The 27526-nt window shown below is 35.6% G+C and overlaps 3 protein-coding genes across 4 annotated transcripts in view; all 3 read right to left on the reverse strand.

Moving 5' to 3' along the window:
* LOC128251040 (uncharacterized) overlaps positions 1-27526 on the reverse strand; it is a 63648-nt gene that overhangs the window by 13206 nt on the left and 22916 nt on the right. The window lies entirely within an intron of this gene.
* On the reverse strand, positions 976-11830 carry LOC149130446 (uncharacterized). 2 transcript variants are annotated; one of them, XM_089344281.1, is made up of 3 exons: positions 11675-11825; positions 9384-9477; positions 976-6421 (listed from the first exon to the last, which is right to left on the reverse strand). In XM_089344281.1, exon 3 carries the CDS (start codon positions 6412-6414, stop codon positions 994-996), a length of 5421 nt encoding a protein of 1806 aa, XP_089200407.1. In that variant the 5' UTR covers positions 6415-6421; positions 9384-9477; positions 11675-11825; the 3' UTR covers positions 976-993. The 2 variants fall into 2 exon arrangements, with proteins under 2 accessions (XP_089200407.1, XP_089200408.1); XM_089344282.1 differs by lacking the exon at positions 9384-9477 and having other exon boundaries at positions 11675-11830.
* LOC149130447 (uncharacterized) lies at positions 20979-27525 on the reverse strand. The gene is made up of 3 exons (XM_089344322.1): positions 25823-27525; positions 22487-24417; positions 20979-21784 (listed from the first exon to the last, which is right to left on the reverse strand). The coding sequence occupies exons 2-3, from the start codon at positions 24054-24056 to the stop codon at positions 21717-21719; spliced, it is 1638 nt and encodes a 545-aa protein (XP_089200448.1). The 5' UTR covers positions 24057-24417; positions 25823-27525; the 3' UTR covers positions 20979-21716.

The following is a 27526-nucleotide window of genomic DNA, read 5'->3' on the forward strand; positions in this document are numbered from 1 at the left end:
TAACTGATCCTCCTGTATTTTCTTTGATGCAAAGCCAGGAAGTTTTCAGCCCCACCTCATATGTACGTATGAATCGAGGGTGACTATCGCATGGTAACTAGAACTGTTGAATTATAGCAGCCAAATCTCCCTCAAATCACAGCCTACTGTCTTTTTGTATGTACATGTGTATGAACCAATAACAGAAACCTCAACATGTAGCAAGACATGGTAGAAATAGCAGGCAAGTCTCCCTCAAATCATACCCTCTGTGTTTATGGACATACATGTATACGTATAAGCCAACAAGAGAGACATCTACAAGGTTGCTAGACCAGCTGGAAATGGCAGGCAAATCTCTCTCAGATGACACATTAATGTTTTATGCATGAACAAATGAAGAAGACTTTCACACACACACACATATTGAGGTACTACTAAAGCAGCGTGGTCCCTAACTTGCAGTTGTGCGTCCCCGCTAGCTAGTCGTGAGTGGTCGATCCTACAAAAAGTGCGCGCGCGCGCAAATGAATACGTGGTTGGGGTAATCTTCAAGTTTAGGGGGGTAAAAAGTAAAAAAAAATATTCAAGGGAAATAACTGAACGACTTACCAGTATTATCCGTTTTCTTCTAGCTGTTTATAAATAAATCACACCCTAACCCTAACGTCAATCAAATCACGTGTGTGATTTATTTATAAACAGAGATGTACGGAGAATACTGGTAAGACGTTCAGTTACTTCCCTTGAATATTTTTATTTATTTTTTTACCCCCCTAAACTTGAAGATTACCGGGTTAGGGTTAGGATCTACCACTCACGACTAGCTAGCGCGGACGCGTGACTGCGCGTTCGAGACCACGCTGCTTTAGTAGTACCCATATTGAAAGAGAATGTATGAATTGAAGACTATTACATCGACATTTGTTGGTGAGTAGAATGCAGTGTAAATGATGCAGGTTGAACAACAAGAACAATAACAGAAACAAAGTAGTGTAATATTTACGGACAAATTTATTTTTCATAATGAAAGAAAGCAAAAGATTGACGTCCTATGGTAATTCCAAAAACCATGAAAGAATTTTCTGAAACATCAAAACCAAGAACTGCGAAAACATCATTATCATCATGAGGTAGGAGTAAATATTCTTCAATATTTTCAGATGCTAGGTGTTCAATATGTCCAGGTATTTGGTAAATATTGCTATATTTGTCTGTTATATAAACACAGTCACCATGTGTGGTTAGATAAGGTCTGTAAATATTATGTTCAATATCTGCTGATAGTTTCATTCTCCTGATCAAATGTTCCCTATACCAATAGACAACATACTGATAGTCAGCATTCATATCTGCTGGGTCCATCATTTCCCAATTCACAGCAACAATATCACCATCAGATGACGCTACTACATCACAAAATATCATCTCCAATTCCACCTCTACGTTCACCTCTCTAGAACAAATTTCTCGATTGTATTTACACGTCTCACCGTTGATATCAACTAAATCTATATAGGTATGATAGTATCTTCCAGCCTCAGTTACGGCTCTAATATAATGACCACCACACACAAGTTGATTGTTGTTGTATTTATAAATACTGTTGTAGTATTTGCCTGTGTTGATGGTTTTTAAACGACGGAGATCTTTGTTGAAGAACATCAGTTGTTTACCAAAGACGATTATGAAACATTGATCTGTCCACCGACAAATGTCTAGTGGTTGTTGTTGTGGTAGTTGTTTGTGTTGAAGTATGTCACCTGTTGTTGTGTTGATTAATGTGACAGTGTCTCTAAACATCAACACACTGACATTGCCATCCAACTTAATTAGTCTACTGTTATAATCTCTATTGTCCACATATTCATAACAAACAGGTTCCTCGAATGCAGGAATGGAAAAAGGGACCATTGCTGTTCTATATGGAAGTCTCCTCACTGATATTTCATCAGTTCCTGGCATACTCTCCGCTATGTAATTACCACATCTCACCTTTAATCTACCTTTACTAATTATTTCACATGATTCACCTCTTCTTCCTCTCTCCCCATCTTCTCTACTGTATTTCAGTTCATTAATTAATTCATTACTGAATATTTCCTTGTTCATCTGAGATGTAATGGAAGGGAAACAAAGACCAGAATCAAGATTTAATAAAGACACAGATTCCAGAATGTTCACTTGGTCCCCATCAATCTTTATGCAATGACATTCAATCAATTCAATATGTTGACACCAGTAAATACCCCCCACTTTTCTCCATATTACACCATAAGGGACGAGACTTTCCCAAACGTTATGATTCACCAAATCTTGTTTCAGTTGAAATATTTCTTGTCTGTTTGGAAGTGTGACCATTATCTCTCTTTCGCCTGTAAAACACACACCACCAACTAAACTTGCCACATTTCTGTGACATAGCAGCTCCCCATCTTCATCAAATATTTTAACATTTCCATTATTGGCTTTTTCACACACAACTGTCTTTCCTTCATCAGAAATATCAAAATCTTTTACTTGAACAGCAAATTCTTCTGTTTGTAAACGACAAACAGGGAATCTTTCCCGATTAACATTAAACAAACCTTCAACATACAATTTATTTCTGTGACTTCCAATAAACCTTGGTCCTTTACTGTCTATACTGGAGAAATTTACTTCACCTTTATAAATTCTTTCATTTAAAAATATTCTGTTATATTCACCAGTGTATGTCAAGCACGTAATGGTTTCTAACAAACAGTAAACATCATATCTTTCCCGCCATCCATTAATATACACATAACTGTCATCAATTGTCATGAGCTTGTGGTTACAGTTATATTCCGTGTAGTGTCTAACTGAATATAAATACTGACCATCACTACTGAGGAAATTGATGAATTTGTCATTGCTGACAACGATAACATCATTAGCAGTCACTGTTATATTGCATATGCGATCGACATAATCAATGACTTCACCACCTCTTGTTAATAATGTCTCAGGTATGTCTATTTGTTTTATTATATTCACAGTCGAATGAACCTCATCAAAATCAATGACATACAAAGTACGTTCATCTCCATCCCAACTACATAATAGTAGATTGTCCGAAAAAGAAGTAATATACTTATATTTATCTCTCGTTTGGTAAATTACCAACGACAATGGAAATTTGACTTTTAATGTCAACAATCGGTATTTATCATCCTCAGTCGTAATAACCAGTGTGTTTGAGTGCCATCGACACATATCGATAGGAGAAACATTCAATTTGATAGAGTCCAGGAGTTGACCATCAAATGTGAATATCTTAACATTTTCATTTTTCCTATCATATCCTGCAATCAGGTTATTTTCTGTAACAACCAAACGATCAATCTTCACTCGCAATTTGTCTCCCAAATGTTGAGGGAGATGAATATGTCTGGCTTTATCAGAAACTGTCAGATCCTGTAGATATAAAGATGATGACAACATTTCACTGACAGAAATGTTTCTGGAAAATACATCTACTTGGTCGATAAAAACATCAACTTGGTTGTTTTTAACCAGATCTCTCAACACCAAATTATGATCATTTATGGCAAACATACGAGTGTTGTCTATCAGATAGATAAACATTTTATCTATACAACCACCATAGAGATTGGGGGGAGGTTTCATTTGGGATAGTAAAACACTGTGGACCATCTTACTACTACTACTACTACTACTACTACTACTACTACTATCACTACCGCTACTACTATCACTACCACTACTACTATCACTACCACTACTACTACCACTACTACTTCTACGACGACGATGTCTACCATCATGACCACCATCACCAACACTAGTGCAGCATTGAAATACTCTTCTCTTAGTAACAATTAATAGCTTTTGTGTTTCATTTTCTATTGCTAATGCTTTCACTAGAAAAGGGATATTAATTGTCTTAATTGTTTCAACTTGATTATAATTTTTCTTAATGGCTAAAATATCTAAATGTGATGGTTTATCACAATAACAAACAATTTCACCTTCACCCATCTTACACACCCGTACATAAGGCTGCCCTAATGATACACTTCTCACTGTCTTTGATAGGTTTCCGATGACCCTTAATTGTTTCTGTAGGGGTAATGTGACACCTATATGATTAGAATCCCATCGACATATATCCGTAGCTGTAGACGGCAGAGATAATCTCGACACAATGTCTCCTTCATTAGAAATGTATAACAAGCAATCATGGTTGATGTCGGACACCACCAACTGTCCATTTGCCAGATTACATATTTCGCCAATGACAAGTTTTTTGTCATTCTTCTTTTCTTTGAGTCGTAGATTTAGATTTCTGATATAAGGATTTTTCAGGTGTAAACAACAGCCAGACGACTGGTCCTGATACTTGTAAAGAAGGACCCTGTTGAGTTGAGTGTCCGGTAGATAAACAGTCCCTTGGAAAACAGCAATGTGAGGGTGAACAGGGAAAGGCAGTTGCCACTGCCATTTCATTTCTCCATATATATCATAACATATCAGAATAGAGTGTCTCTTGAAGAGGACATAAAAATAAACATTATCAGAGTAGATGTGATGAGGGTAGCCATAGAATGGAAGGTATTTTTGAAAAAGTTCTTCACCACATGTGGAATAGAATACCATTTTATTTTCCCTTCCATCTAAGACTACAAAATTAATTGGAGTTGCAGCAATGGTGACATTAGAATGTCCCAGAGAAATTCTTTCTATAATGTCAACTTTGTCCTCCTTGATCAAAAGGATATGGATCTCATTTTTGTTTTCAGTGGTGGTCACAGCTAAACACTTATTTGATACAATATGACATATTTTCCTGTAACCAGTGTGGACCTTTATTAAAGGGCCTTTGCTTAGTTCAGGACAGTTGATATACTGAAGTTCTTTCTTTTCATGATAAAGCACTAAAATTCTGTTTGAGTTGAGTCTACAAAAGCAAGAAGGAATCTCAAGGAAAGTTGAATTATTTTGGTTAATTATTTCTCCAGTCTCAGTGAATAATATAGCTTTATTATTCTTATAGGTTATTAATATAGAAGATGCTGACATAGGTAGAATATTAGTAATATTGTAGCAATCCTCAATATCAATATAGTTGTCCAATCTTGGGGTCCATAGCTGGTGCTTATATGACTGCCTGGGCCAAAAGTCTTCATTTGTTCTAATGATATGAAGGACATCAAAATAATCGGTTACAAAAATGTTTTCTTTGCCAACAGAAATATGGCGGCATTTCATGCCAATTTCTCTTGTTGTCACAGCACCTGTACCTGAAATCCGATAAATAATATGTCCCTGGAGGGCATAAAAATGGTTTTGGTACACAGTGATGTGGGTTGGCATGTCCAGGGAATTGGTATCAACCTCAAATAACTGCTGGCCATCCACATTATAACAGGTAACCCTGTTAATACTGGAAAAGGATAATAAGAGTTTATTTTGTGCTCCTACAGCAATATCTGTAGGTATTTCTTTGGTAATGAATTCAGATTTTATTCTATTATCTTCCCAGTCAAAGACGTATATGGTCCTACCAAACATTTCTACACCTATAAGTGTAGAATGTTCCAAGTAAGAAACCAAGATTAATCCTAACTGAATTCTTTTGATTTTAAAACTTAAAGGGTTGATAATAAGAATCATTTTTCGGAAGGGGAGGGTGGCCAGAACTGTGTCTTGACTGATTCTGGTGAAATCAGTGACAGACGATGGGCAATGAACATCATTTCTGTCACTGTCTCTTGTCATACAACATATTGTCATACAATGGCGGGAATATGTAACAATCCCCGCTTGTATCACAACAATATTGGATATTGGGTTGCTTAAGTCTTCACCAGATTCATCCATCTTTGCTTCCCTGGTTACAACCGAAGAACGTGGCCGAAATTTGTTGATTATTTTTGGTGCCTCAATTGTTTTGTGTTTGTCTTGCAAAACATTCGTCTTTATGTATTGTTCCAGAAAACATTCAAGATTTGCAAAAATAGTAAAATCTTGGTTGTAATTATACTTCTTAATGTCTTTCTGCAAAATTTCTATTTTCTGTGTAAAATCTTTGAGAAAAGTATTTTCATCCATTCCTATACTTTTTAAAACAGTACATATTTCTTCCCGAGAATTAATCAACAAATTCATTTTGTCTTCATATGCATTGAACCTTGTATAATATACACGTTTGTCAAAAACATCTCGTTTTCTAATTATTTCCCAGTTTTTATGGTCTCCTTTATGTCTTTTTTGTTTTGTTGTTGGCTGTGATGAAGATCGTTTCTGTGATATTTCCTGCCTTGAACCATCATCTCTCACATATCTACACTTTTTATGATAGACACCTTCTTCTCTTTCTGATGTTGAGTCCCAGAAGGATCTTTTCAGGGATGTAAGTCTTCTTGAAGTGTTTTCTGATTTGTCTTCCATAGTGATTCTATAAAGAAAACAATTAGCTTAGTGAAAATGTCAAAGTTTCAGGGACATAACGATTACTTTATTATTTCAAATACTCAAAGGCAACAGGCTGCCGAGGTCGACTTTGCCATTTATCTCTTTGGGGTCAATAAATTAGGTACCAGTTGAGTACTGGGGTTCATGTGATAGACTGTTCCCCTCCCCACAAAACCCAGGCCTTGTGCCTATTGTAGAAAAGATTATTTTAAATACACAAAACATTTCTATCAAAGGTAGTCGAGTTAACATTTATTCAACTTTTCCCATATAATCCTTTCTACTAAAGGCACAAGGCCTAAAGTTTGGTGGGAGGGGACGAGTCGATTACATCGACCCCCAGTGTTTCACTGGTACTTAATTTATAGACCACAAAAGGATGAAAGGAAAAGTCGACCTTGGCAGAATTTGAACTCAGAACATAGCAACGGGTGAAACACTGCAAAGCATCTTTCCCAGTGTGCTAACAATTTTGCCAGTCTGTTGCCTTATTTTTCCAGTAAAATGATTAGCAACAAACATCTTATCACATTCTATTGTATTAATTAATACAACAGGGGCCAAGTTGATTTCATTGACCCCCCAGTACTCAACTGGTACTTATTTTATTGACCCCCCCCCCCCCCAGGATAAAAGTCAAAGTCGACCTTGGGTGAAAATTGAACTCAGAGTGAAATGTTACTAAGCATTTTGTCCAGCATGCTAATAATTCAGCCAGTGTACCACTTTATTTGGAGCGTGAATATTCCTTTCTACTAAAGCACAAAACCTGAAATTTGGAGAAAAGGTACTTGAGTACCCTGGTACTTGACTTGCACTTAAGGTACTGGTGTGCTAATGATTCAGCCAGCTTGTTGTTTTTCATGGAGTATAAATATTAACAATAATTATATAAACTGGAAATGATATTTGTTTTCAACATCAGAAAATAATAGTCAAGTGTGGTTTAGACTTTTTTTAACAATAATTAATTTAAGAAATATACCTGCTCCTTAATGTGCTCAATAACGAGATATTCTAATCAGTAGAGAAAATTAACTTTAATTGGTATAAATGCTATATTATGTCCCAACACACAGCAATCATGTTCAAACTTCGTTAACACGGAACAATTAGCAAAACATAGACTTTATGTTTCATAGACATTTGTCAGATACAAGACAGACTGAACATTTTGCTAGTTAGATGGAATATAAGTATTCCTAATGATTATATGTACTGGAAATGATGGGACTGTCGTGGTTGGCTTGGTTTCCATCATAGTTACCTGGATTAAGAGATATCAATAAAGCTGGAGATGAAACTGGTTCTTAACCTGAAACATGCTGTAAATCTCTCCACATTTCAATATAATCCACACAATTATCATAGACAACATTGATTAAACTTGGAAAGCTTATCAAAAGATGGGCTTTCATATAATCACACTGATACACAGCATGTTGAGAGGATCGTTATTATTTGTTCTTGATTGAGATAATAAAGATTGGTTAATGAATCATACATGGTAGCAATAAGCCCAACTAATGAAAGGTAGGTTCATCCTAATTATAAAAATTTTAATTGATTTAAAATATTTGATTGTTTAAGTAATGAATGAGTTTTATTGCAGAGATTACCGTAAAGTATATGAAGGGATCAAAGTCTGTATTCCGTATCCCTAAAATTTATTTTACAAATTACAAATTTACATTGAAATATAAAATTCCCAATTTTATATATTGGTGTGGGCATGGCTGTGTGGTAAGTAGCTTGCTTACCAACCACATGGTTCTGGGTTCTGTCCCACTGCATGGCACCTTGGGCTAGTGTCTTCTACTATAATCTTGGGCCGACCAAAGCCTTGTGAGTGGATTTAGTGGCTGGAAACTGAAAGAAGCCTGTTGTATAAATGTGTGTGTGTGTGTGTGTCTTTTTCTGATAGAATAAGTATTAGACTTATAAAATAAGTCCTGGGGTCAATTTGTTCAACTAAAACCCTCGAAGGCGGTGCTCCAGCATGGCTACAGTCAAATGATTGAAGCAAGTAAAAGAATAAAAGAATACTTTGTTTTCTTTGTTTGAAAATTTGTCAAATAATTTTTACATACTTTAATAAAATATAAATTTTTTATTGCTTTATTTAAAAAATAATTGAAATGCTGGACACATTTTCTACTCTATATATCATGAGAAAATAACACAAATCGGGATAGAAAAAGAGTGTATATATACATATATATATGTGTGTGTGTGTGTGTATAGGTCATAAATAGTTCCCATTATTCAAACATGTAGTTGTTTAATAAAATATCTAGAAGATTTTGTAAGTCAGCAGTCCCACAAATATATGCAGCTAAAATATGTAGCAGACCTGAAATTTGATACTAGGGTTTATATAATCAATTAAACTCACCACAGCAATGCACCTGCATGGCATGGTTCAGTGACTTTAAAAGAGAAAAACCCATAACCCACATATTACATACATAGCTTGAAATGTCTCTGCCAACACTACTATTTAGTCTGTTAACCTATTTCTATCTATAAACGACATACCCACTCTTCAATCATTATTCACCATTTTCTTATCTATGAATCGACACACCCACTCTTCAATCATTATTCACCATTTTCTTATCTATGAATCAACACTTTTCAAAAGCCTTTCTTGCTCAATTCATCTGATAATTCCACAGAACTCACCAATAATTTTTCTAAATTAAACAAATTTTAAGATAGGTTGTTGTTTAAAATACAATATTTAAATGTAATCTACGAAATTATATTTAAAATATAATCCTTTTTAGACTTAAGAAGATATTAAAGTTTCATAATGTAAAAAGAACACAATCTATAAAATTAAAATCATACTTTCAAAATTTGGCACAAGGCCAGCAACTTTGGGGAGGTGTTAAGTCGATTAGATTCACCCCAGTGTTCAACTGGTACTTATTTTATCTTACCCTGAAAGAATGAAAGGCAAATTTGATCCCAGCAGAATTTGAACTCAGAAAGTAAACATCACGGTGGTGCACCAGCATGACCGCAGCCACTTGGCTGAAACACATAAATAAATAAATAAATATGAAATACCGCTGGGCATTTTGCTTGCGGAATAAAGTATTAAAACATTTCAATTGTTTTTATAAATATCAAATGTATTTAAAATGTAGCATATATATTAGCATTTAAACTGTCATGTCCAGCCTTAATATTTTATTTGTTTTATACTCAAACCAACCAGATCTGGCCTCTTGTACTTACCCTTGTATGTCATTCTAAAAGTGCAACAATCATATTATTAAATTCTCAAAGCTACAAGATAGTACATGATCAATTTGAAATAATCCTTTCTATTAAAGGCACAGGCACTGAAATTTGGTGGGAGGGGAGTCGTTGATTACATCAACCCCCAGTGTTTCACTGGTACTTAATTTATCAACCCTGAAAGGACAAAAAGCAAAGTTGACCTTGGCAGAATTTGAACTAAGAACATAAACACAGACAAAAGCTGTAAAACATTTTGTTCAGCATACTGACGATTCTGCCACCTTACCACCATCATTAATTCAAAAATAATGTGAAGAAATAAGCTTTATATTTGATAGGAAAAATCTGAATGCTAAAGAGTTAAAATATATTAAAATTATGGTTTCTAATGTTGATGATTAGCTTAAAGTTAACTCACTAGCAAGTAAGCTTATAGTTAAAGAGTGACCTAGCCACAACCATCTTTTATTTTTCATTATCTATGGTATTTAGGTCACATACCAGTGGTAATCTTGTATGTAATTAGGTTAAACAGCAGTTATAATATATATCTTCTATATAATTTTTTGGGTAATTTTATTCATATATGATGACTGGTACCTGTGCCAGTGGGGCACAAATGGCACCGTCTGAGCGTGATCATTGCCAGAGCAGCTGTCTAGCTTCCGTGCCAGTGGCACGTAAATAGCACCATTTGAATGTGATCATTACCAGTGTCGCCTTACTGGCACTTTAGAAAACATTTGAGCAAGGTCGTTGCCAGTGCCACTGGACTGGCTCCTGTGCAGGTGGCATGTAAAAAACACCATTTTGAGTGTGGCCGTTGTCAGTACCACCTGACTGACCCTCGTGCTGGTGGCACATAAAAGCACCAACTACACTCTTGGAGTGGTTGGTGTTAGGAAGGGCATCCAGCTGTAGAAGCTCTTCCAAATCAGATTGGAGCCTGGTGTAGCCACCTGGTTCACCAGTCCTCAGTCAAATCGTCCAACCCATGCTAGCATGGAAAGCAGACGTTAAACGATGATGTATATATATATATGTGTGTGTGTTTGTGTGAATAAAATTACCAGAAAATTTTACATTTTTACTCAAAATTTAATATTCAAATAAAAATCAGTTTAAAAAAAACTATGTTGCTTGAAAGGAAAAAAAAATATGATCCCTTGGCAAAATTGACAGAACATCAGATGAAATAACTTGTGATATTCTATCGTGATTCTCTACTTTCTGAGTTCAAATCCTAGAAAGGTCAACTTTGCCTTTTATCAACAGTGGTTGATAAATATAATACCAGACTAAGGTGTTGGTCAAGTGGAACCATTAGACATTGGATGAGATGTCTTATAGTATTTGTTCTGGCTCTTTGTGATTTCAGTTCAAATCCCACGGTGACCTACCTGAGCAGTAGATTTAATCTACTGAACTAGGGGTTATCTCCCAAAAGGAGCCCCAAGTGTCCTTTTAGCAGTGTATTTCTCTATTTTATGCATTTCTGTTCAATCACCTGTTTTGAGGAAATCTTCCTGTCACCCACCAGTCTCAGAGACCCTGGAAAAATAAAGGGTCATAGGCAGGGCCCTTCTCTCCTTGATTGAATGTATAAATATATGAAGTTTAGGATAAAATAACTAATTAATTTTTCAGCTGTAAAATTGATTTAGAAATCATAAAAATTCACTGTAAACTACCAAAAATACTGTTTCATTTGATATAAACATTTTAATTTCCTTATTTTCCATCAGTTTTAACATAGTTACAACCAAACTATACTTTATGTTATATTCTGTAAAAGTAAATGAAATGTTTTATTTGGTAATATAACAACTGTAAAATGTTTTAAGTTTCTTATAAAATATTATCTGAAAATAAGCAAGTTTGTACATACATTTTTGAAATAGTTCTAATGAATCTTCAGTGAGGTAAAAGTATTAGTAAATTGTCTGTTAATCAAAATAATTATCGCAATAAGATTTATATTTACCAGCCTCAGTGACTATGTTCCAGATTCAACCTGAAGTCTCTTTATTTCTCAGCAAAATATTGTTAAACCACTTCAGTCCAGCAGTCACATAGATATGACTTCTGCAGCAGTTAACATGGGATTGATAACATACAAGAAAGAAGTTTATAGCTGTGTGGGCGTTACCTTGACAACTTTTGTGTATTTGTTTAAATGTATGGTATGTGTATATTTGTAACATATATATACACACACACACACACACATATATATATATATATATATATATATATAACGTGGACAATTGTCCGCGTTAGTGGTCAACGTTATTTTTTTTAAATGTACCTTAATCCCCTGAGATTGCAGATACTATTTCTGAATCTCTTTGATTCTTTAGATGTGCTGGCCTCCTGATAATTAATCGATATTAATTAATATATGATTAATTACCAGATTTTATAATAATATTATATATATATATATATATATATGTGTGTGTGTGTGTGTGTGTATATAATATTACATATATGTATTTAATATTATATATATATATATGTACACACATATATGTGTGTGTATATACATCTATACTTTAATGGAAAAAAGTTGTTTATTTTTCCATTATGTAACAATTATTAAAAGTACTAAAAGAAAGCAATATTCAAAGCCTGACCGCCTCGAAATATTTTTTTATAAATTCATGTTCTAAGAAATTTCCTATAATTTCAATTTCTGAAGTTTATTGAATTTTTATTTAACTCCAAATTTTCACAAATTTAAATATTCATTGCATTCACTGCGGAGTAGATCTTAATGCTTAATAATAAGCATTATTAATTTGTTGCGGGCAACATTTTACGTTTTTATTTGCAAGTTTCTCATTCTCACTTGCATCTATTTTCATTAACGATAATTTAATAATAACCGTGTAACTTTGATACGAGACACAATTTCCAGAATATTATCAGTTCCCAGAGTTTGCTAAATGAATATTTTTGATAAAATGAAAATTCTTTACTATACCAGTACCATTTTTTTTTTTTAAATGAAGAAGTGATTTTGTTGGTATGACTACTTGGGGTGCTGTAGTTTTCTTCCTATAAGTAGAAAGACACACAGACATCCATTTATATTGTTGTTATTATTATTATCTTTATATATATATAGGTGCAGGAGTGGCTGTGTGGTAAGTAGCTTGCTTACCAACCACATGGTTCCGGGTTCATTCCCACTGCGTGGCACCTTGGGCAAGTGTCTTCTACTATAGCCTCGGGCCGACCAAAGCTTTGTGAGTGGATTTGGTAGACGGAAACTGAAAGAAGCCCGTCGTATATATGTATATATATATATATGTATGTGTTTGTGTGTCTGTGTTTGTCCCCCCAACATCGCTTGACAACCGATGCTAGTGTGTTTATGTCCCCGTAACTTAGCGGTTCAGCAAAAGAAAGAGACCGATAGAATAAGTACTAGGCTTACAAAGAATAAGTTCTGGGGTCGATTAGCTCGACTAAAAGGCGGTGCTCCAGCATGGCCGCAGTCAAATGATTGAAACAAGTAAAAGAGTATATATAATATATATACATTGTATATATATATATATATATATATATATATATAAATTTAATGAATGGAGTAAAACGCATGTTAACTGCATACTTTTATTTCCAACATATGTTTCGAAGATTACAAATTATACCTTCCATAGGCAATCGGCGATGTTAAAAATGTAATCTTCTCTTTAGGGAAATGCATGGGAATCAGCTTAAACGTAAGACATTTTAACCGAATATGAGAACTTAGGAAAAAATAAATACATATAATATAATATATATTACTTTTTTTTTTTTTTTTAACTCTTCTTCCCTCCCATCCCAGCTAGCCAGTCATACTGTCTCTTAAGACAGCAAAACGTTCCCTCAATATACACAAGAGAAAAAAGCCAGGTCAGTTCCTCCTCAACTTTATTCGATTATCAAAGAATATGTATATGTATTTTTCCATATATGTATTTTCATACACTGTTTTTAACATTTTCATCTTATTATCAGAGAATGTGTGATAATCAGTATGTAACACTACAAAGTTCATACAAAGCTTTATACTTTAAATATATTTTATCATCAAAGAATGTATATATGCATTTTAATACTCAAACTGTTTTTTAACATTTTTTATTATTCTCAAAGACTTTTGATAATCTTTTTCTAAAAAAGTGAAACCTGTAAAGTAAATAAATATTCTTAAAATACGTGCATTTTCAAACCTTCTTTCATATATATTTCCACTCGTACGGTATTCCACAACTTTACTTTATTATATATATATATATATATATATATGGCATAACTACAGGGTTTTACCCCCCCCCCCCACCCAGACTTTGGGAGGTCATAACTTTCAGAAAAATGAATATTTTTTAATGAAATTTTCTATGCATATAGTATTTACTATGTAGAATCCGAATATACAAAAAGTTCCGGTGAAAGTGTTTTGGAATGGGGGTGGGGGACAATTTTCGGAAATTCCAACAGAGTCCACTTAAATTCTTCTTAACTTCCAGGAAAATTAATATTTTTTCGTGAAATTTTCTACAAATATACCTTGATGTATGTACATTTCGAGCATGTAGGAATTTTGAAGGAAACAACTGCAGGTTATTTTTGAGAAGCGTTCCCCCACTCGGTGGTGTTTCGGAGCAAGTCGTCCATATTTGTTTCATTTTTCTATTTTTCTGAAAGTTATGACCTCTCAAAGTCTGGGGGGGATATATATATATATATATATATACACACATAAGTACGTAAAGATCATATATATGCATATATTAAAGTGTTTGAACGTAAGCATGTAAATATATACACTTATGTATATATATATATATATATATATATATATATATATATATATATATATATACTTTATTTAAAAGCAGCAGAAATATAACAAAAAAAACCGTTACTCTGAGTTTCACGTTCCCGTTCATCGGACAGTTTTGTTAGAAAACTGTCCGATGAACGGGAACGTGAAACTCAGAGTAACGTTTTTTTTTGTTATATTTCTGCTGCTTTTAAATAAAGCACATTACTCTACCTCTGGTATTTGAGTACTCTTTTTTCCACCTTGTTGCACATTTCATGTGCTTACTCCGGTATATATATATATATATATATACATATATATATATATATATATATATATATATATATGTATAAAGGTTATGAAGGGTATTGGAGTCAACCGAACCCTAAAGATACAGGTAATATCGAGTAAGTGCTGTATACCAACTAGTTTTGCCCCTGTCGTTGTATAAACATGAGTGGGGATTATAACATAGGTCGTGTATTAGCGTGTGTATATATAAAGAAAGAATAAGATATAATATAATATAATTCTACCTTTGCCATTAGTCTCTTTATCTTATTCTTTTTTATAAATATATATATATATGTATACACACATACACACACATATGCTTATGTATGTATTTGTATGTGTGTGTGTATGTTGATCATTTACTTGATCCATTCATTAGATTGTGGCCAAGCTGGAGCACCACCTTGGGGTAGTCATTGCTATTCAAATGGACCAACTCTATCTATCAATCTGTCAATGTATATATATATATATATATATATCTATGTGTACAAGAATAAGGGCAGGGAATCGTCAATTAATAATAGAATTAATAATTAACAATTTTGCCAAGTAGTTCAGTATGAAAAAACCTTTATCGGTAAAACCATTTATCATCATAAATATACAGGGATTAGCATTGAGTTGCTTCTCCAACATACTGAAAATTTAGAAATTTCTAAATTTTCAGTATCTATGTGTGTATATATATACATATATATATATATATATATATATATATATATATATATATATATATATATATATATATATATATATATATACGGCCCTCGTGCCTGGTGGCACATAAAAGCACCCACTACACTCTCTGAGTGGTTGGCGTTAGGAAGGGCATCCAGCTATAGAAACTCTGCCAAATCAGATTGGAGCCTGGTGTAGCCATCTGGTTTCACCAGTCCTCAATCAAATCGTCCAACCCATGCTAGCATGGAAAGCGGATGTTAAACGATGATGATATATCTATGTGTATTTCTCATCTGCCCAGGTCTTCATGGGTGTCACACACCTGCACATGCACATGCAGGTGTTTGCACACACATTCACACACATACACATGAATAGAAATTGCAAAAGATCAAAATAATAAGCAAAAAAAATATGTGAAAAGAGAAAAAAACCAGTTTGTTGTGTATTATTGAATGAAATGATTAATACTTGTTGAATAGAAGAAACATCAGGTGAGTTTTTATTTGAAACGATCAGTTTTGGGTCGGGCCACAGTGACGCCTGTGTTTATGTCTAAATATAAACATACATAAGAATGAATGTGTGTATGTGTATGCAGATATGCTTGGGTGCATATTTACTTGTACAGAAATACAGATGTCATTGTGATCTGACCTGAAAACAATCATTTGAAATAAAAACTCACCTGATGTTTTCTCTCTTCAAAAAGATTTAGTCATTTAGTCACTCAATAAAGCACAACCTATTTTCTATGTTTATGTGATTGTTTTTGCAAGATCCTTCATGTTTCTGCCCCAGTCAACCTAAAACAGGTAGACACCCTACCATCACCCCCCATGGTCAAGAATACCCTTATGGACAGATGGAAAGGGTGGATCAGAGAGGCATAAGGACTCCTGAAGACTATGACCAGGTAAAAAAATGTCACCTGATAGTTGCGAGTACCAAAGTTACTCTAAAGGGTCAAATGTTGAAGTTCAATAAAAAGATATATGCCCAGGAAGAGGGGGCAACCATTGGTGTCAGTATTGCTGGCCATGTGGCCAACCTCTTTATGGTATGGTGGGATAAGGGATTCCAAGAATGCTCTGCAGAGAACTCCAAAATCCTAACCATGTACTCTCGCTATGTTAATGATTTCAAAAGAAATAGTAAAAACACTTCCACAAGATAACATCTATGAACTAGAAGCTAGCACCATGAAGAGCTGCCCTCATCCATACGCATCGCATCACCATACCAGCACAGTCGTCTCTCCTGCTCACCACATCTGATGCTTCTTATCTCTCAGGCTGCTTACATCCTGTCAAATATGCACATGGACATTACACATCTAGTGGAGCATACTAGCTTCATTTCTTTCAAGCCTACACATGTCCTCAGCAGTCACAACCCATGTTTCACTGCCATGTAGCATGGCTGTTTGCACACATGCATCATACAGTCTACCTTCCACTCAGAGCGAGGCCCTTTCTTACCGGCAGAAGTAACTTTGCCCATGCTAGTCTTATTCTGGCAGCTATGCTTTCAGAACATCCACCCCGGCTACTGACTTGGTCACCTAGGTAACAGAAGCGATCAACTACTTCTAGTTTTTCCCCCTGGAAGGCGATGGAATCTGTTTTCTCGACGTATTTGGTGTTTATTGCTCCTGTACATCTACCACACACAAAAATCTATCTTCCCAGTTAACCTTCCTTTGATATTGCTGCACCTCTTATGTGTCCATTGCTTGCACTGGGTACATCTTATGGATTTTCTACCTACACCTTCTCTACAGATCGAGCAGGACCCTCGACCTGAAGGGGTTTCTCTGATTTGTCTGCCTTCCTACTCACTAAGGCATTGGGTTTTGCTAGATTGACACTAAGGCCCTTTGATTTCACACCTAGAACTTCTCTAGTTCTGGAAGCGACTCAGCTATTAGAGCAAGGTCATCAGCATAGAGGAGCTCCCAGGGACAGTCTGTCTTGAATTCCTCTCTTATTGCCTGGAGGACTATGATGAATAAGAGGGGGCTGAGCACTGATCCTTGGCGAACCCCTACTTCTTCACTATACTCGTTGCCCCCCCCCCCCACCTCACCTTACTGACAGTATCCCTGTACATGGATCTTACAGCTCTCACCAACCACTCATCTATCCCTTGCTTCTGCACTGACCACTAGATAAGGGATCGGGGGACCCTGACAAACGCTTTCTCCATGTCAACGAATGCCAAATATGGAGGTTTATCTTTGGCTGGGTATTTCTCCTGCAGCTGCCTTACCAGAAATACAGCATCAGTGGTGCTTCTCCCTGGCACAGACCCAAACTGCATCTCATCTCTAAACTGACCCGCCCCCTAATTTGTTGGGCTATGACCCTCTCCGTGACCTTCTGTACTTGATCCAACAACTTGATACCTCTGTAATTATTCGTATCTAATGCCTCACCTTTACCTTTGTAGCAGTTGATTATGGTGATGCTACACCAGTCATTGGGGATGACTCCTTTGTATATCACCTGCTTGACTATATTCTCCTGTCATCTTATTCATTCCTCCAGGGCGGGATGTTAATAACCGCAAACATATGTTTGCGGGTTATTAACAAATTTATACAAAACTGTTTGATTGAATATTCTTCTTTCTCTTTCCTTTCTTCTTTTTCTGTCTTTTTCTTTTCGCCTGTTATAAAATTGTAACTTAAAAACTGATGATGTCATTCCATCAACGTGTGAACGCTGGTTTCTCTCGTTCATACTTTATGTTTAAATTTCTGTAATTTTGGATTTTTATCACTTCTTATTTTGAACTTGAGAGAAAGACAGACTTAACTGTCGAAATATCGTGCAACCAATAAAATATCTTACAATCGAATCGCGCTCTTCGTCTTGACTGTTTACCTTCGTGAAGAGTTACGTTAATCCTTTTTAAAATATAATAATAATAATAATGATAATAATAATAATAATAATGAAGCAGGAAGTTCTGAATGAGATTGCAGTTGTAGGGCATACAAATATGAATGATAGGGAACCACTCCATAAACTAATGCACACCAACATAAAACGCAAATAAAAATTGGCAACTGTGTTACACAAGAGATCATACAATAAGTATGTGGCTCGTAGCAAACAAGCTGATGTCGACCAGAAACGCACGCATCAGTGGTTACGAAGTTCAGGGCTAAAAGCAGAGAGTGAAGGTTTCATATTGGCTGCTCAAGACCAAAGCTTATTAACCCGGAACTACCAAGCCAATGTGATAAAAAATAGAGCTGACCCAAAATGCCGATTTTGTAACAATGCGATTGAAACTATAGACCACCTAATCTCAGGGTGTAGAGTCTTAGCACCTGTAGAATATAAAGCAAGACATGACAGGGTTGGCCAGTATTTACACTGGACAATATGTTGGCATTATAAAATCAAAACCGCTGACAAATGGTATAAACACCATCCTGAAGCTGTAACTGAGGGAGAAAATGTGTCAATTCTCTGGGACTTCCCCGTACATACTGACAAAACTATAAAAGCTAATAAACCGGATATTATTATAAAAGATCAGACAAATAAGATGTGTTTATTAATTGACATGAGTATTCCCTCTGATCATAATATAGCGGCGAAAGAATTTGACAAGATCAGTAAATATAAAGACTTGCTAGTAGAAATTGAAAAAATGTGGCACCTCAAGGTGACTACCATACCAGTGATTGTAGGATCTCTAGGAATGATAAAAAAAAGGTACTGAAACCTATTTGAAAATGATACCAGGCTTACCATCCCTACAGGAAGTGCAAAAAATCGTGCTAACTGGAACGACTCATGTACTGAGAAGAGCATTATCGCTGTGAAAACAACATCCATTCATGAATTTTTTTGTTTTCTTAAATACATGTTTTACCTGTGAATTTGCGTGTGTAAACTGGGAATGCATACAACGAGTCTCTCTGCCCTAGGTGTACGGAAAACACTCGGCGAGAAATGGAAGAAAATTTGAAGAAAGAAGAAAAAAAACAACATAATAATAACAATGATGATGTTAATGATGAGCTTATTGCATATGACGTTAGAGTCACTACAACTCATCGGAAAAGGTATGCCTGTGTGTGTGTATGTATATGGGTGTGTTTGTAGGTCCATGTTAATATGTGGGCTGTGACTGCTGAGGACATGCGTAAGCTCGCAAGGAATGAAGCCAGTATGCTCCGCTGGATGTGTAATGTAAATGTGCATACCTGTCAGAGTGTAAGTATCTTGAGAGAAAAGCTGAACATAAGAAGCATCAGTAGTGGTGTGCAAGGGAGACGATTGCGCTGGTTTGGACATGTGGTGAGAATGAATGAGGATAGCTGCGTGAAAAAGTGCCACTCCCTAACAGTTGAGGGAACCCGTGGAAGAGGTAGGCCCAGGAAGACCTGGGCTGAGGTGGTGAGGCAAGACCTTCGAACATTGGGCCTCACCGAGGCGATGACTACTGACCGAGACCTTTGGAAATGTGCTGTGCGTGAGAAGACCCGGCAAGCCAAGTGAGATCGTTGCCAGGGCCCCTGGACTGGCTCTTGTGTGGGTGGCACATAAGATGTACCATCCTGAGCGTGACCGTTGCCAGTACCGCCTGACTGGCCTTGTAGGGTTTTCGAGCGAGATCGTTGCCAGTGCCCCTGGACTGGCTCTTGTGTGGGTGGCACATAAAAGACACCATTTTGAGCGTGGCCGTTTTCGTGCGGGTGACACGTAAAAGCACCCACTACACTCTCTGAGTGGTTGGCATTAGGAAGGGCATCCAGCTGTAGAAACTCTGCCAAATTAGATTGGAGCCTGGTGTTGCCATCCGGTTTCACCAGTCCTCAGTCAAATCGTCCAACCCATGCTACCATGGAAAGCGGACGTTAAACGATGATGATTACATCATTTTTAGAAAAATACAAATCCAGAGAAACACACACACACACATATATATATGTGTGTACTTCTAATATAAGGATAAAATTTTATCAGTGACCAGCATATAAAAAAATACCTGTTAAGGTGAAAATTATAAATAGAATTATATATATATATATATATATATATATATATATGTTACAAATATACACATACACTGTCAATTCTTCTGTGAGCCCTAACGTCCTCACCTCTACAGCCCATGTGTTCCTGGGTCTCCCACTTCCACAAGTACCATCCACTTTCAGCGACAGGCACCTCTGTATACAGTTGTCTTCACTCATACGCATCACATGTCCAGACCAACGCATTCTCCTCTTCTTCATACCACGTTTAATCCCTCTTATGCCTAACATTTTCCTCGATACAGTTGTGATTTGCTGGTCATGCATAGTGATGTTACAAATCCAAGAAGATAAAACAATAACAACTGCAGAAGAATATAAATGTATGTAAAATATATAGTATATAAATGATGGGTTTCTTTCATTTTCCATCTACCAAATCGACATGGGTTTGGTCAGTTTCAGGCTATAGTAGAAGACAGTTGACCAAGGTTCCACGCAATGGGACTGAACACAGTACCATGTAGTTGGCAAGCAAGCTTCTTACCACACAGCCACATCTACTGATTTTAATACTTTCAAAGCAAAATTCATGCAAAACAGACTTAAAATTTGGAAACAATTGTTTTTATTAAAAAAGGTATCCCACAGGTAAATTATCTTAGATATGGTGACAAACTATAGAGTGGGGAGGCTGTTATCACACACTGTTCTATCTCTTCTCCTGTGTGAATACATTTACAGTTAGAGAGATCGTCCATTTTTTTTTCTTTTCTGTTTTGGCAGAGAAGGAACTTTGACAAATACAGCAATTCCCTGATGAGTAGCTTGGTTGTTGCCATGGAGAAAACCCACAACACTATCACCATTTTAGGAGGAGCTCAAAATGCTTCTTGTTCTTATGAATTGTCACATTGATAGTCACACATCTATATGGATACACAGTTAACACTAGAAGTACCGAGTGGTCATTTATCACCACTTTTGCTTATTACTTTTTAATTTCTACAACTGTATTGAATGTGCAATCATGAACATCATTTCATATGTGTATAGATATATATTTTTTGCATGTAAACAAATGCTAAAAGACTGTATTTTCAAATCCTTTATTAACCGCATTTGCTCATATTTAAAATAAATTGTTTTAAATAAAGATTTTCAATGACAGCCAGATATTACAGGAAAATGCTGTCTCCCCTGTATGAATACGTTTGCGACAGTTTAAAGCACTTTGGTCAGAGAATGATGTACCACAGACATCATACTGATATGGTTTCTCTCCAGTATGACTATGTTTGTGGTTAGTCGTTGTACCACTTACAGAGAATGATAAACCATTAATGTCTCAGTGAAATGACTTCTTCCCTATATAAATACACTGGATTTTTTTTAAAACGGGGGCCACATTTTTCATTAATGTTTTACGTAGTGTTTTTGGTACGGAAAGACTTTCAAACTTCGTATACTTATCTATTTTGTGTTATAGAACAGAAAAATATTTTTGTATTCGAATTTATTTCATGTAAAAAATTGTCTTATTTCGATAATTTCAACCAATCACTGACGTCCATTCAGTCGATATACATTAAGTGCCGACTACATAAACAAACGATTCTTCGTTTTATTTGCTTTTTTCATTTTAAATTTGCTTTAACCCTAACCCTAACCCTAGGGTTAGGGTTAGAGTTAGGATTAATTGTTTCAGAATCGTTTGTTTATGTTGTCGGCACTTAATGTATATCGGCTGAATGGACGTCAGTGATTGGTTGAAATTACAGAAATACGACAACTTTAACATGGAATAATTTATGGATTTCTTTTTTTTTAAAGAAGACTAAGAGAAAAAGATGTTTTATATGACACATTCTACCAGTGTTCCAAGTTTCAAAGTGTTTCGTTAATGAAAAATGTGGCCCCCGTTTTAAAAAAGATCCAATATACTTGTGTTTACTTAAGGTACTAGTTAAAGAGAATGATTTACCAGACACCACAACGATATGGCTTCTCTCCTGTATGAAGACGTTTGTGTCTAGTCAAGTCATATTTCCGAGAAAATGACTTACCACAGATATCACAGTGATAAGGCTTCTCTCCAGTATGAATACGTTTGTGTATAGTCAAGTTATATTTTTGAGAGAATGATTTACCACAGATATCACAGTGAAATGGCTTCTCCCCTGTATGAATACGCTTGTGTAGAGTCAAGCTACTTCTTTCAGAGAATGATTTACCACAAATGTCACAGTGAAATGGCTTCTCCCCTGTATGAATACGCTTGTGTGCAGTTAAGTTACTGGCTGAAGAGAATGATGTACCACAGACACCACAATGATAAGGCTTCTCTCCCGTATGAAAACGTTTGTGTCTCGTCAAGTCATATTTTTGAGAGAATGATTTTCCACAAATGTCACAGCGAAATGGCTTCTCTCCAGTATGAACACGTATGTGAGAATTTAAAACACTTTGTTTGGAGAATGACCTACCACAGATATCACAAGGATATGGCTTCTCTCCTGTATGAATACGTTTGTGTGTAGTCAAGATATTACTTTGAGAGAATGATCTACCACAGATGTCACATGAATATGGCCTCTCTTCTGTATGAATACGTTTGTGATTAGTTAGGGTACTACTTAAAGAGAAAGATTTGTTACAGATATTGCAGTGATATGGCTTCTCTCCTGTATGAATACGTTTGTGTGTAGTCAAGATATTACTTTGAGAGAATGATCTACCACAGATGTCACATGAATATGGCCTCTCTTCTGTATGAATACGTTTGTGATTAGTTAGGGTACTACTTAAAGAGAAAGATTTGTTACAGATATTGCAGTGATATGGCTTCTCTCCTGTATGAATACGTTTGTGAGAAGTCAAAGCACTGTGCCACGAGAATGATTTACCACAAATATTACAGGAATATGGTGTCTCTCCGGTATGAATACGTTTGTGAGAAGTTAAAGCACTACTTTGAGAGAATAATTTACCACAGATGTCACAGTGAAATGGCTTCTCTCCTGTATGAACACGTTTGTGAGAATTTAAAGCACTTCGGCTAGAGAATGATGTACTACAGACACAACAATGATATGGCTTCTCTCCTGTATGAATACGTTTGTGTGTCGTCAAGATGGATTTTTCAGAGAATGATTTACCACATATGTCACAGTGAAATGGTTTCTCTCCTGTATGGATACGTTTGTGTGCAGTCAAATTATATTTTTGAGAGAATGATTTTCCACAGATGTCACAGTGAAAAGGCTTCTCCCCTGTATGAATTCGTTTGTGCTTAGTTAACGTACTGGCTGAAAAGAATGATTTACCACAGACACCACAATGAAATGGCTTCTCTCCTGAATGGATATGTCTGTGACTAATTAAGTGAGTACTTGTACAAAATGATTTACCACAGATGTCACAGTGAAATGGCTTCTCCCCTGTGTGAATACGTCTGTGCCTATTCAAGCTCCTCTTATGAGAGAAAGACTTTTTACAGACATCACAGTCATGTGACAATTTTTGACTTCCTTTCCATTCCTTTAGCTTCTCACTCTTTTCCATTATTTTTCTTCAAAAATCACAATATATATACGTTTTTTTCCTTGTCTTTGGTTCTATAGTGTTTCGTTTACAAATATTTTGACTGCTGTATTTCTGTCCAGTGTTACTTTCGTCTGAATACTCTTTAGTAAATTCATCCAAGTTTAATTTGCAACCAGACTCATCTTGTAGACACTCCAGCCGGTGATGTCCAGAAAGTTTGCTAATAACACATTTCAGAGTAAATATATCGTAGGAATTCTACCATAGACTTATAGAATCAATCTTCTATATCTGTTCTGTAGAATATTTTCATTTTGGTCTTTAAAAGATGATAAATAATGAGAATGTATCTTCAGTTATTCCAATGTCATCTGATATTCTGAAATAATAAAGAAACAACAGTGTAAGATATAGAGGCTACTTAGAAAATACAGATTCAACATTTCCATAGAGATAAACATTTAACTGAACAACAGAACTTCTTGATTTATTACAATTTATATCAGCACCGAAACAGAGTATGGTGTGAACCTATGATTTTACCAACCTAGCAACATGAGTTTTATAGAGAAAACAAAATTTCCATTCAAAAGGCAATTATAGAGGACTTCTGTTCGAGTCTGTTTTAAGTCGTAGTGGAAACCCGACCTATGTAATATATAGGTATATGACTATTGTATAAATTTTATAATTGAAAAATTTATTCTATTTTGTACATACGATGTATATCAGCTTGCAGGGGCAATAAAATGGGCTCCCGAGGGTTTTCCCACCCCTGATCTAAAAAATTCTTCACCATCTTTTACTTGTTTCAGTCATTTGACTGTGGCCATGCTGGAGCAGGACTTATTCATTGTAAGCCCAGTATTTATTCTATCGGTCTCTTTTGCCGAACCGCTAAGTTACGGGGACGTAAACACACCAGCATCGGTTGTCAACCGATGTTGTGGGGACAAACACAGATACACAAACATATACACACACGCACATATATATACACATATACGACGGGCTTCTTTCAGTTTCCGTCTACCAAATCCACTCTCAAGGCTTAGGTCGGCCCGAGGCTATAGTAGAAGACACTTGCCCAAGGTGCCACGCAATGGGACTGAACCCGGAACCATGTGGTTGGTAAGCAAGCTACTTACCACACAGCCACTCCTGCGCCTTTATGTATGTAACTAGTTAACTAACTACTTACAGAGACTTAATAATTTCTTCTCTTTAACACCATAAAATTAGAGAAAAGTCATCGAAAATAGTCATTACTCATTTTAAACATCATTTTCGACAATGGATGGAGGGAAATTTTATTTGCAATTCAACAGAAGAAATAATATTGATCATTAAACACCAATCATCCAGATATTTTATTAGCAACTTCGATTACAAATGGGTTGAAAATTGAGGGAAAATTTCTTGAAAATAAAAAGGATCTGCCACCTGACTATGTTTCGGACTGCAACTTCAACGATTATGAATGACCAATTCTTCATCTTAGAAATTAGAAATTACTCATTTTGCCCCGATTACTAATTTTCTTCCCTTGCCTTTATTAGGGAAACAATCAAACATTCGATAAATTATAAAGCATTTCTGTGGTTGGAGTGTATTTGAGGATATTCGTCCAACTAAAAAACACACAACAAACAAACGTGGAAACGATGGAGAGAGTAGAAGGTTGCTTCCATAGCTAGAAATAGCAGCCAAATGTCGAAGAAAACAAACGACATCTGAGACACGAAGTATTGAAAGATTAAATGCTTTCATTGTTTAATACTTACGGAAATGTTTTTATAAAGGATAGTGTTGTTAGAAGTGTGTCAGGTGGTGGAGAAATCTATTATTAATGTATTTAGGAGTGAATTAAGAGAAATTCTGGCACCAGAGACGTTTATCAATATATAATGAATGGAGCCGGACATACGATTAGTGCGCATGCGTACGAAATATTGGTTTCAAATTTTGTCACGGTCGACTTTGCCTTTCACCCCTTCGTGGCTGATAAATTAAGTACCAGTTGCGTACTGAGGTCAATCTAATTAACTGGTTCCCTCCCCTAAAATTTCGGGCCTTGAGTAGAAAAGAATATTTATAAACAACAGGAGTTATGTTTCCAGTAATTTTCTTTTATGTAAATGAATCTTATTTAGCTGTTATTTTTAGCATGAAAGTTTTCCGGTAATTTTCTGTCATGTAAATAAATGTTTATGTTACTTTGAACGAGAAAGAAAACAGTTAGTTTTACATCACTGAGTGAGATGTTGGCAAATAAAATTTAATTTAAAAGTTTTATTTTTTTTAAATCTTCTTTAGCTGTTATTTTTAGCACACCTCACAACCACCTCAATGCTTAATGACAAAATGAACCATTCAATATGCATTTAATGCAAATGCGATGAACGACAAGCAACATGCGATACACACATTACAATTTTTAAAAGAAAGATTTAGAAGAATTGAATGGAAGTTCTTCGATAATGCTTCCTCGCAGAGTTTTCAAAGACTGTTACTATGGCAACAGGCAAAAGTGTTCTCATGTTTCTATTTGTTACTATTGAAACGGTCTGTGGCTTACGATCGGCTTAAATTAGCAAAATTTTCAACTTTCAATAACTCATGACTATTTATTGATTTCTAGTGAAAATTGCTTTCACATCATTAATTAGCCTATAAAAGCGTAATATTACACTGAGTATGAAATCAATTCGAACAGAAAATTGACGCTGGCGACCAATCTAGTTTGTTTGCTTGTAGCTTTTGAATATTTAATTTGCTCGCGTGTGTTTTAATGTTTTTCACTGTTATTTCTAATAAAGAATAAAAAGTTTAAAAGGCACGGTCCCGAACGCGCAGCCGCACTAGCTAGTCGTAAGTGGTCGATCCTAGCCCTGACCCTAAACACGTATTCATTTGCACACGCGGGTTAGGGACGGGGTTAGGATCAACCACTCATGACTAGCTAGCGCGGACGTGCGCTGCTTTAGTAGTACCGTTTAAAATGGTACAACAATGTACTATAATATAAAAAATGGACTATATACCTGTTGTAATTTGGTTTATAGTCCGATGATATTTCGGAATTACAATTTATTCTTCAGATCATCTTAGATGGAGTCTCTGGAATTGTAATTCCGAAATATCATCGGACTATAGATAACTAAATTACAACAGGTATATAGTGCAGTGTTGTACCATTCAAAACTTTTTATTCTTTACAAACAATACACAATGCTTCAAGCGAACTACAATACTCTCTTATTTCTAACGTCTTGACATGCCCCTGCCCCCCTCCTCCTTTTCGCTAATTGTACCAGACGACAGAAGAAGCAACGAACGGGCTGTTTTCTGATTGGCTGAAAATTCTGAAAATTATCAATCTTAGAACACCTGTAACATTTTCGCAAATTTTTTCTGGAATAAATAATAAATTCGGATTCAATATGCTACACTAGCAAACGACCCCCCGTCCATTGGACGGTTTGTAT

Source organism: Octopus bimaculoides, chromosome 28 (genome assembly GCF_046866305.1).
Source record: "Octopus bimaculoides isolate indiv1 chromosome 28, ASM4686630v1, whole genome shotgun sequence".
In the NCBI taxonomy this organism is placed as follows: Eukaryota; Metazoa; Mollusca; class Cephalopoda; order Octopoda; family Octopodidae; genus Octopus; species Octopus bimaculoides.

Excerpts from the sequence above, each read along its gene's own strand:
- LOC149130446 (XM_089344282.1), bottom strand. The coding sequence starts at position 6,414 with ATGGAAGACAAATCAGAAAACACTTCAAGAAGACTTACATCCCTGAAA.
- LOC149130447 (XM_089344322.1), bottom strand. The coding sequence starts at position 24,056 with ATGGAAAAGAGTGAGAAGCTAAAGGAATGGAAAGGAAGTCAAAAATTG. Across the intron at positions 21,785-22,486 it reads AGGAGAGAAGCCATATCGTT|TCATACTGGAGAGAAACCAT; the intron begins GTGGTGTCTGGT and ends CCACAAACATAG.